This window comes from Trichosurus vulpecula, chromosome 2, assembly GCF_011100635.1.
Source record: "Trichosurus vulpecula isolate mTriVul1 chromosome 2, mTriVul1.pri, whole genome shotgun sequence".
Taxonomy (NCBI): Eukaryota; Metazoa; Chordata; class Mammalia; order Diprotodontia; family Phalangeridae; genus Trichosurus; species Trichosurus vulpecula.
In genome coordinates, this window is record NC_050574.1 from 41,718,985 (window position 1) to 41,730,416 (window position 11,432).

Consider the following 11,432-nt stretch of genomic DNA (forward strand, 5'->3'; position numbering starts at 1 on the left):
TTGTCTTTTTTCCTACCTCTCTGTCTGCCTGCTTCTGTGTCTCTTCCTTTGTCTTTCTCTATATTCATTTTAATTCAGCAAACATTTATTAAGCTCCTATTACATGCAAGGCCCTGTGCTGAACTCCTGGGGAGGGGGGGGGGCGGGGAAAGAGAGGGGGGGGGGGGAGAGAGAGAGAGAGAGAGAGAGAGAGAGAGAAGGACAGAATACACACTCCTGGAGCACCAGGAGCTTACATTCTACTATCATTATTTGGCCACAGTAATAATAATGCACCCAAAGACAAAGACACAAAATGTTCTAAAGTATATTTAAGGGGCAGTGAAATCACTTGGTAGGGAGAGATTCAGGAGGGCTTCAGAGAGGAGATGGCACCCTCTTGTTGACAGTCTTGAGAGAAGAGAAGGCTTCTGAGAGGCCCAGGTGCAGAGATAGGGCATGGCAGGCATTCAGGCTAGCCAAGGTGGGAGATGAGAACAGTGAGTAGGGCCTGTTTGACTGAAAGGCAGACTTTGTGGAAGGGGGAAAGTGTGAAAAGGGAGGGGGCAGCCAAATCTTGAAGAGCGCAGCTTCTCAGCAGAGTGTGTGTTGTATCCTAGAGGGAACAGGAAGCCCCAAAGTTCTTTGAGCAAGGCAGTTGATTCAGTCACCCCCATGCCTTAGATAGTAATTGGCAGCTATGCAAAGGATGAATTGGTGAGAGAAGAGACTGGAGGCAGAGAGAAAAATTCAAAGGCAATTAAAAGAGTCTGGACAGGAGGCAGTGAGGTCCTGAGCTAAACTGCATGGGTTTGGTGAAAGGAGAGAGGGTACAGGTAGGATTGACAAGACTTGGCAACTAAGGGAATGGAGAAGGAAGAGTCAGGATGACCCTGAGATTTGGAAAGTGATTCACCTCGTGTTCACCCTCTGTCTCAGCCACTATTTACCATCGTGTCTGTATTTCTCTTTGTTGATCTCTGGGTAGCTCGCTCTCTGTCTTGTCTGTTTTTTCTCTATCTTTTGGTCTCTTTGTCTCTTTCTCCCATTCCTTATGCCAGGTCTCATCCCTCCCCATCCCTCCAGATAATTGAGTTCCCCATCCTGTGGCTCAGTGATTTCTCACCCTAGGGGTATGGATGGGCAGGTCCCCTCCAAGTCAAGAGACTCTGGATTCGTGTCCTGTTTGTGACACTTACTGACAACGTGACCTTGGACAAAGACCCAGTGCCCCCTACATTGCAGAGAAGGTACGCCTTGGTAAAGAGAATGCCCTAGAGCAGTGATCCCTAACCCCCATCCCTCATAGCTGAGGGAAATATAGGATCAGCTTGTCCTGGGCCCTGGTCACAGAAGCCCATTTCTTCTGAGCTAGGTAAGGGAAGAGGTCCTCTATGGCTACATATGGTATACTCCCACCCCCTCTAGATGATCTTCTGGAATGTGGAGCATTTCCTCCTGTGCCTTCTTTCATCATCTTTCAGCACCTGTGAGCTTATACTTGGGCTGCATCTGGGAAGGCATTGCCCTCCTCGCTCCCCTGGAGCTCATGGGACCAGAGAGGTTAGCCATCAGACCTGAGGACCTTTAGAAGCCACTTAGTTCAAAGTTCATTTTACTAGAGGTAGGAACTGAGAGCTAGACCTGAGATGGTACGAGGGAGATGAGCATCTTGGTCTTAGGAGAAAAATAAGGCTTGGGGTGGGGTGGGACAGGAGATGCTTAAGCATGCTTGAAGGGAATCAGGATGCCTGGGTCCCTGAGCAGGGCAGAGATCCAGCTTCGTTCTATCTCTGAGCACCTCTCTCCGGCCCCCTCCCATAGGTACTTCCTGTTTCTTCCCCACCCACACCCCCAAGGGAGGGGTAGAGCAGCAGGTGCTGAGAGAGGGGAAGGGGGATGGGGCTTGTTTACTCCCCAGCTTGGGGAGACTTAGCTACAGCTGGGGAAGAACACCGGAGACCTGCCCAGCTGGGTGGGTTTCCAAAGAACTGGGGACTCAGGCCCTAAGAGAGGACAAAGACGTGAAGATCAGACACCTGGGTGGCTGAGGGGGGTGAGGAGGGGGTGGCAGTCAGGCAATAAGGATGTCCAGCACTAGGGGGATGAGGAAGCTCAGATCTCTGAGGTGGGGACAGCTAGGCTTCGTGACCCCTGGATCCGCATGGCAAGGTGTTTTACATGAAGACCATCAGTCTATCTCTCCCCATGGAAAATGGAGTCTCTTCCTTCCCAGTGGGCCACAGATTTATTATCAGGGGAGGGATCCTGCTTCAGGCATCCCCCGAATTACAGGGGAGAAAGAAGGGGTCAGAAGTCAAGGCATGAGGGGGATTCAGAAGGGGGCATACCATGGGAGAGGAGAAAACATGTCAAAAACTTAGGAAACAACAGGGAATGTCAGGGCTGGGAGGGGCCTTAGAACAGGGAATGTCAGAGCTGGGAGGGCCCTTAGAACAGGGAATGTCAGAGCTGGGAGGAGCCTTAGAACAGGGGATGTCAGAGCTGGGAGGAGCCTTAGAACAGGGGATGGCAGGGTTCAGAGGGGCCTTAAATACCATCTAGTCAAACCCATTCTTAAGGAAACTGAGCTGGGACAAAGTCAGGAAGACCTGAAGGGGGAAGTTTGGGGGGGGGGCGCAGTGCTTTGAGCAGGGCCCTCACGGCTTCTCCAGCTGGACGTCTCCCACCCTGAGGGTAGTGGCATCCTGGTAGGTCCCCTGCAGACCCCGGGAGATGTCCTCATACATGGCACAGTCATCCAGGTTAAGGCCCTAGAAAGAAGAGGAGAAATCTAGAGGTCAGCCTCAGGGAATAAAGGTGGGAAATGTCTCCTGGGGCCCTCCCTCCACCTTAGGTCAAGGGAGAGAGTCTAATCCCACCTCCCTCCGTAGTCTCTCCACCCCTAAAGTGGCCCCTCACCTCATACAGGTTCTCATCATCATAATAGTCCAGTTGATCCACAGCATACCTCTCATTCTGCCAACGCTTCTAAAGTGGAGAAAAATGTGGGAGTGAGGAGAAATCACCCAGAGGGTTGGGGAGGAGGGAGAGATCAGGGAGGGGGGTGGGGAGTGGGGACAGATAGCCCAGAGAGGTGGCAGGGCCCAGATCAAGGGTGGGGAACCTGCAGCCTCAAGGCCACATGTGGCCCTCTAGGTCCTCAAGTGGGGCCCTTTGACTGAGTCCAAGTTTTCCAGAACAACTCCTTTTATGATGGGGATTTGTTCTGTGAAGTTTGGATTCAGTCAAAGAGCCGCACTCGAGGACCTAGAGGACCATATGTGGCCTCGAGGCCACAAGTTCCTCACCCCATGACCCAGACCCATGGTCATGGGGCTGTGAGATTTAAAAGCTCGAAGAAACCATGGGATTCAGCTCACCTAGCCCTCTCTTTTTACAGAAGCTGAGGCTGGGAGAGGCACTCTGCCCAAAAGGAAACATCAGAGCTGGGATCCAAACCCAGGGCCTCTGCCTGAAAATCCAATGCATACACTCTGCCTCTGGGAGGCTTCCTCTGACTGCCTCTCCCCCCCCCCCCCACTACCCATCCTGAAGTTGCCTGTCCCTTTCCTCTTTTCCCATTCATCTCTGCTGACTAGATTCAAGGAGATCTTTCTAACTACCAGAAATGTGTATATAGGCGAAATCAGACAGTGAGGCCAAAGAAGCTTGGGCAGGGGAGAATCAGGTCCGCCAGAGCAGGACTGAAGGTCAATGGGGAAAGAAAAAGTAGTGGTGAGAAGCCTGGATGGCCAAGGGGGAGGGAGGGGAGCCGAGGGCACCAGGAGGGCTTGGGGATCAGGACTCAGGTCCCCAAAGGAGCCTCACCCTGAAGAGCAGAAGTGTGCCAGGGACAACGGCACAGAAAAGCAGGATGATTCCCTCTGCGGTGATGATCCTGTTCTTAGTGCCTTCTCCCATGTCCAAGAAGGGTCTGGGTATTGGCTCTAGGAAAGGGAGGACGGTGGGGAAGAGGGAGAGATCACTGAGGACATCAGCCCTGCCTGCACCAACCAGGACCAGAATGCCCACGTCCGTCCCTGAAGCGCACCCAGGCCCGGTCCTAGCTCCGGCTCCTTGTGTCTTCCAGGACAGCAGCCCCTGAGGCAAGGATGGGGGCAGGGCACTAAAGGGTCAGCCCTACACCAGTTCCCCCCAAGCCTTTGGGGTTTGTACAGTTTTCTTGGCAGTGGGAGAAAGTGTAGTGGTGAGGGCCAGACTTGGTCCCAGCTCCTCCTCCTATTGGGTGGTGCAGCGGATAGAGCCATGGGCCTGGAGTCAGGAAGACTCATCTTCCCGAGTGCAAATCTGTCCCTCAGACACTTCCTAGCTGTGTGACCTCAGGGAAGTCACTTAACCCTATTTGCCTCAGTTTCCTCATCTGTAAAATGAGCTGGAGAGGGAAACAGCAAATCGCTCCGGTATCTCTGCCAGTAAAACCCCAAGTGGGGTGAAAAACAACTGCCTTTCATCATGATCTCTGTGACCCTGGGTGAGCACCTTCCCTTCTCTGGGCTTGTTTTCTCACTTATCAGATGGGGATGGTGATAGTCTCACTGCTCAGGGTCACAAATTCAGAGCTAAAACACCCTTGAGGTCATGAAGTCCAGCTCTTTTGTGTTACAGATGAGGAAACTGAGAAGCCCAAAGAATTCAAGTGACCTGCCTAAGGTCACACAGGAACTAAGTAGGAGATTCCAGATTCCAAGGGGAGTCCTCAGACTGGGGCGTCTTCCATTTGCCTTATCTATTGGGTTATTGTGAGGAAAGAATTGTGAAGAGCCACGCGATTATTCAAATGGACGGACGTCATCGGCCCCACTGAAGGAGAAGCTGAGGGTCCCCAGGAGGGGTAAGTGGCAAAGCCAGACCACCTCTGAAACGTCTATCCAGTGGGGTCCAATCCCCGAGCTCCTGAGTCTGAGAGAGGACAGGGCTGAGGAATTAGGACAGCTATGTCCATGAGACGTAAGGGTGAGGGAGAGGATGGTTGTGACAATTAAAATCTTATTAACTCACTTTTATAGAGAGTTTTGGGGCTGGCAAATCACTTTCTACCAATTGATTCCTCAAACATTCTGGTTTCCTGGGGAAACACTTCAGGGTCCCCTGAGCCCCTGAACTGGGGTGGGGGGAGGTGTACTGGGAGAGCTAGAAGTCAGGTCTGAGAAGGAACCAACTCACCTCGAACTCTGAGGTAGGTGCCGCAGGACTCTGAGGCTGTACCACTCCTGGCAAAGACTCGACATAGGTACATGCCCCCATCACGCTTGCTCACTTCCCTGAAGACCAGCGTCCCGTTGGGCTGCACAGGCTTTTCCACTGGGACCCTGGGCCATGTGATGTCACTAATGCTGATGCGCCACCAAGTCACATTGACATCGGAATCCCCATTATGTTCACAGTGCAGCAGGGCTGTGCCCCCCACAGGCACAGTCACTGAGGGTGGGCCAGAGCTCACCTTCAGGTCCCGGGTGAGAGAGCCTAGAGACAAGGGTGGGGTGAAGGAACAGCCGATCAGGATGATCTCCAAGCTCCAGCCTCCTAACTAGCTGCCTATGGAGTGAGCCCCAACCTGGGAGCCAAAAGTCACTAAAGATGGGGGCCTATGACGTAGCTCTTTCCTTCTATGGGTCTTATTTCCCTCCTTGGAAAGAGGGGATTCAGTTCAATTTTTGTATTCTAGCTCTCCCGGTTTTGACCTTCTATAGTCTGTTCTCAGGGCTCTCCCAACCCTGACATTCCTTGTTCTGAGGGCCCTCCCAGCTTTGATATTCCCTGTTCTCAGGGCCCTCACAGCTCTGACCTTCTCTGTTCTAAGGCTCCTCTCAGCTCTAACATTCTATATTCTAAGGCCCCTCTCAGCTTTGATATTCCATGTTCTCAAGGTCTTACCAGTTCTTATTTTCTTTTTCTTTGGCATCTCCCAGCATTAGCTGGGATCACAGAAAATTGAGAGACTTTTTAATCCAACCCTTATGAGTTTAGTGATGAGAACAGGCCCAGGGAGGAAAGGGGGCTTGCAGATGGAACTCAGAATCACTAGCCCGTACAATGTCAGAGCAAGGAGGACCCATACCAGCTGCCAGCCCAACCCCCTCCAGGGCCCTCTGATTCACAGGAGGGGAGAATGAGGCCCCAGAGGGCCAGGTTTTTACCCAACACCATAAGAACAAGGCAGGGGACAGAGGAAGGTCTCGATACCATTAATTAAGCACTTACTATGCACAAGGCACCCAGGTCATTTGCTATCTACTATTTGCTCTCTGTTATATCTCCATGAGAGAAGGAATTTTAAAAGTTTGGGTGCCCCCTGCCCTCAATTCTCCTTCCCCAAACCCACTATGGATTGGGGAGATGAGGAGGGAGGCAGTACTTTCATTTCTTCATTTGGACCTGGGTAGATATAGATGGGTGATAGGAAGGCAGATGTGGGCCTGGTGTATCAAAGAGGCAGAAAACTCTGCTCCATGGCTCTCTCTGGCTCCCCTAGACCCCTTGGACCGGGTTTCCCTCTCCCCAGTTTCTTACTATCCCCAGAGCTCAACCTGTTTTCTATGTTCCTGCTGAAGGGTTTAATTGAGACCCAGACCTGAGCTGGGTGTCAGGAGATGGGAGATCTAGTCCTTTGTCACTCACTCAACAGGGGACCCTAGGTGAGGGCCTTGCCTCAGTTTCCTTATCCCTAAAGGGCTTCGAGGTCTGTGGTTTTGTGGTTTGATGGTCCTCCTCTAGATCTCCATTTCTCCCTATATAAAATTATGGCCGTCTTGACGGTCCATGAATCCTGCCTCAAAAGGCATTACATCTGGACCTGACTGGACACCCAATCAGGGATATCGCTCTGACTCCTCCCCGTGCCAACCTCACCCCCAAACTCTGTATCTCAGTCCTTCCCCAGGCCCTAATCCCCTTTCACCCATACTCAAACACTTACCAGGACTCAGGGCAGAGATGAGGAGAAGGGTGGAGGGTAAAATCAGGACAGACATCATCTCCAAAGGGTCCCCAACTGGCTGAGATTGTGCTACGGAAAAAGGAGAGCCCTCTTTGCCTATCAGGGTGTAGCTTCCTGCTGCACCGGGATAGGAGATAAGCTCCACCGAGCCCCAGTGCCAGCCCCCCAGCCCCCCAGACCGAGAACGGAGCTGGGCGGACCTTTGGAACAGAGAATAACAGAGCTGGGAGGGGCCTCAGGCAAGGCAGGGCAAGAAGAGCTGATAGAAACCAAGTGCTGCTGATAGAACCTGAAAACAGAGAGACTGTCCTTACCTTCCAGAGATTCCATTCTAAAGGGAAACACTATGCAAAAAGGCTCCCGGAAGAGGGGGCAAGGAGGGGTGTGGAGCTCTAAGGATTAGAAATAGGGCTGAGAGGATAATGAGGCATGGCCAGCCCAGGTCAGTGCCCAAAATGGAGACCCCCAGATGGAGCTCACCCACCGAGAACAGGATGAGGGAGAGTAAGGGATGTGCCAGATTAAGAGGGCCCTCAGGCCCTGGGGGAAATTCTGGTGTGAGAGGGAGGGAATAAGTTTTTAAGTGCCTGCTGCCTGCTTTTGGGCAGAAAAGACTTTCCCCGCTTCCCACAGGAATGGATTGTTAAAGGAAAAGAATTCTGAGTGTAGGAGGGCATAGACCCTGGGCATCACTTTCCCTGTGCTCTGGACTTAGAAGAGGCTCCTCTCGGAGGCTTGGACTTGGGCTCAGATAGCGGGCTCCATCATGCTCACGAAATCTCTTAAAAGTGGAGGATTGTAATTGTCATCTGCTACCCTGGGTCTTTGCTTCCTTTGCTATAAAATCAGGAGATTGAACTGGATGACAGGTGCTTAACCTTGTGTGTCGTGAAGCCTTTGCTGACCAAGCTTGGCCCCCACTAGGCATCTGAGTGACCTTCTCCTCCTCCTCCTCCTCTTCCTCCTCCTCTTCCTCCTCCTTTTCCTCCTCCTCTTCCTCCTCCTTTTCCTCCTCCTTCTTCTCCTCCTCCTCCTCCTCCTCCTCTTCCTCCTCTGTCTCTCCTCTTTCCTCCTCCTCTCTGTCTCTCTCTACCTCCTCACCCTCTCTCCCCACCTCAGTCCTCCAGCACCTAGTCTCTATCCTCACTATGATCTCCAGCCTCATTATGATCTCCAGCCTCTCAATCCCTCCCTCTGTTCTTTGGTCATCACCCCAGCTCTGGACATCTTCCTTCACTTCACCATCTTAACCCTTGGCTCTTCATGGATCCCTTGCCCCTTGCCATAGTCATTCATATCTTGCCAATCCCCCTCCCCTAATCTATGGTTACCCCGACCATCCAAGTTTTCTTTAACTCAGCTCAGATGCCACCTCCTACATGAAACATATTTCCCCATCCCCACCTGCTAGTGTCTCCATCCCACTAAGTGCCTTGCATTTATTATGATTATTATTAATAATAATAATCAAATGATACATTAATAAATTGCTTAGCACAATGCCTGGCACATAATAAGCACTATAATGTTGTTGTTTAGTTGTTTAATCATTGTTCCCACTCTTCCTGACCCCATTTGGGGTTTTCTTGACAAAGATACTGTAGTGGTTTGCCATTTCTTTCTCCAGCTCATTTTACAGATGAGGAAACTGAGGCAATCAGGGTGAAGTGACTTGCCCAGAGTCACACAGCCAGTAAGTGTCTGAGGCCTGATTTGAACTCAGAAAGATGAGTCTTCCTGACTCCAGGCTGGGTACTCTATCCACTGTGCCATTTAGCTGCCCCCAGGTACTATATAAATGTTAAGTGTTATCATTTTTATTCTTAATAAATGCTTGTTTTCTTCCTATTGTGGAAAATATTATACTGTTTTATATCATTTCTAATTTCAACCAGACCCAGAGCCTGAATTAATGAGTAACTGGATGAAGATCCAGGACCTGGGCTTCTTTGTTCTCTCTACAAGTTTGCTCATGAAATAACCTTACCTCTGTCAACAAGGCCAGATACCTGTTAGCCATTAAGGGATTGAGACCCTAAACCCAAGAGAGACTACCTCACTTAATATTAACTGACCTTTGTCAACATTCTTTCCATTAAGGAAAATCCTCTTCTTGTATCATGGTTAAACATACATGGGGGTCATAAAAATGAGGTCATACAGGCTTGCTAGCTCTGCTAAAATAACGTATATAAGTTTTCTCATTGCTTTGTTCAGACAGCCAGAGCCTATGCTCTGACTTGTACGTACAAGTAAGCTAGCCTAGCTATGCTTTAAGGGAAAATAATAAACAACATGGATTTTTCTATCACCTAGCTCTGTTGTTTCCTTCAACCAAATTTTCAGGTTTAACACTATGTACATGTATGTTGTGTCCCTTGCAAAGAATATAATCTCCTTGAGGGAAGGGACAGTCTTACTTTTTGTGTTTGGAGCTCCCAGGCCCTGGTACCTAGTAGGTGCTTAATAAATGCTTCTTTGCTTGATCTACTCTCTCTGCCCTGATCCAGAGTGGTTGAACAGTAGTAGTAACCTGCATTTCTTTATCACTTTAAGCTTTGCAAAGTGCTTTCCAGAAATGACCTCATTCGAGCCTGGAAACAACCCCGGGAAAGGGGCTACGATCATTCCTATTTTAAAGATAAGGAAACTGAGGCTGAGAAACTTGCTTTAGGTTACATAGCTGGTGTCAAGATGTGCTCTGAGGCCTACAAAATACAATGTTGCCTCTCAGATTGACCCTGGAAGGAGCCTGAATTCACTACTAAGTGACATTCTCTAATATCAACCGGGTCCTGCCTACTGAATGGCAATCCTTCAACACTCCCTGTTTACTCTCATTCCCTCTGACTGTCGCCCATGCCTGGAAAGCTCTCTCTCCTCTGCTCTGCCTACTGATGTGTGGGATGGATTTTACGAATCCAAGAATTAAAAACAGAGGCATCTCAAGGTGAAAGTAGAAAGGAAAATTTATTACGATCCCGCGGGGAAAGGGCAACCCGGACCTCAAAAGGACTGGGGGTCCTCTCAATGTCAGAGCACACTGGACACAGAAAATTGGGGTGTTTATATAGGTCCCTAACCGCAGTTCTCCCTCCCAACCTCCTTCCTCTCAGCTTGCAGATGTAAGCTTTGAGGGTACAATCTGGACGCAATAAATCTATCCCAGGGACAATGGCAAGGAACAAACAGTATGGTTATTTTTGACAAGCAGGTGACGAACATGAACTTCCCACCATTCTTATTTCATTCTACTATCAACCTCGAGGTAGTAAATCTGTCTTAATAACAATGACAATGATGGTTGAACAAACAGTTCGGTTATCGGTAACAGGCAGGAATTAGTTGTTAGTTACCTCATCTTCACATCTGTGGCTACGACGGATATCCCCAGTACCCTTACACCTTGTCTCCCATCATTCATACCTAACTGGTCTTGCACGTCTACATTGCACCTGGCTTTCCGGCTTTTCATTCATTTTTCTGCTGAGCTGAGGGTCCCTTATCCTGGGGTCAATGCACAGGGGGTGAGCATCCTGTGTCCTATCCTTACTTTCAGAGGATTTTATGGTTGCTGACTTATTCACCTCAACCCTTCTTTCTTTCAGGCCTCTCGCCATTAGGTAAATACACAGGATGCGAGCATCCTGTGTCCTGTTCTTAACCTCGGGGGCCTTACGGTCACTAGCTAAGCTTGTGGAGGGGAAAACATCTAAGTAGAGAAATAGCTTTACAGAAAGGAAAATATCTAAGTAGAGAAATGGGACTCACTATCCTACTTATTTCTATTTATTTAATTTGTCCTCTTTTATGAGAGGTCTTCACTCGTCCCACACACTGACCTCCCTGGCTTCCTTTAAGTCCCAGTTAAAATCCTATTGTCTACAGGAAGCCTTCCCCAATCTCTTTTCATTCTTGAACCTTCCTTCTGTTAATTATTTCCTATTTATCCTGTATGTAGTTTGTTGGTATATGTTTGTTGTCTCCCCCACTACATTATGAGTTCCTTGAGGACAGGGGCTAGCTTTTGCCTCTTATTTTATTCCCAGGGCTTAGCACAAATGCCTAGCACATAGTAGGTGCTTAATAAATGTTGATTGATTTTATTCAATGTTTAAATTAAGAATAAAAAGAAATAAACCCCCTTCCCTTAACTCAGCCAGCCCCTCAAGTTATTATTCTATATCTATTCTTTTCCTGGCTCAACTCTAGAAAAGATCATCTCTACTCATTTCTTCCATATCCTCACTTCCCAGTCCTCACTTCCAAGTAATCTGATTTCTATCCCAACCATTCAACGGAGAAAGCTCTCTCCCAGATTACAAATGGTCTCCATTACCGGACACAATGGCCTTTTGTTAGCCTTCAATCTGCTTGACTTCTCTGAAACTCTGGGTACTAATGCCCATCCTTCTCCTCCTGGGCACTTATCTTTCTTTTTCTTTTCCTTTCCTTCCTTCTTTCTCCCTTCCTTCCTTCCTCTTTCTTCTTT

The 11,432-nt window shown here is 49.3% G+C and overlaps 1 protein-coding gene across 1 annotated transcript; it reads right to left on the minus strand.

Moving 5' to 3' along the window:
• Window positions 1–1,577: 1,577 nt before the first annotated feature.
• On the minus strand, window positions 1,578–7,081 carry CD79A (CD79a molecule). The gene is made up of 5 exons (XM_036742876.1): window positions 6,920–7,081; window positions 5,167–5,466; window positions 3,811–3,929; window positions 2,902–2,970; window positions 1,578–2,753 (listed from the first exon to the last, which is right to left on the minus strand). Exons 1-5 carry the CDS (start codon window positions 6,975–6,977, stop codon window positions 2,640–2,642), a joined length of 660 nt encoding a protein of 219 aa, XP_036598771.1. The 5' UTR covers window positions 6,978–7,081; the 3' UTR covers window positions 1,578–2,639.
• Between the last annotated feature and the right edge of the window lie 4,351 nt (window positions 7,082–11,432).

What these genes read in the sequence shown, in the direction of transcription:
- CD79A (XM_036742876.1), bottom strand. Translation starts at nt 6,977, where the DNA reads ATGATGTCTGTCCTGATTTTACCCTCCACCCTTCTCCTCATCTCTGCC. An exon ending in CATCTCTGCCCTGAGTCCTG is followed by an intron (nt 5,467 to 6,919) that starts GTAAGTGTTTGA and finishes CCTTGTCTCTAG; the next exon opens with GCTCTCTCACCCGGGACCTG. An exon ending in ATGATGAGAACCTGTATGAG is followed by an intron (nt 2,754 to 2,901) that starts GTGAGGGGCCAC and finishes TCTTCTTTCTAG; the next exon opens with GGCCTTAACCTGGATGACTG.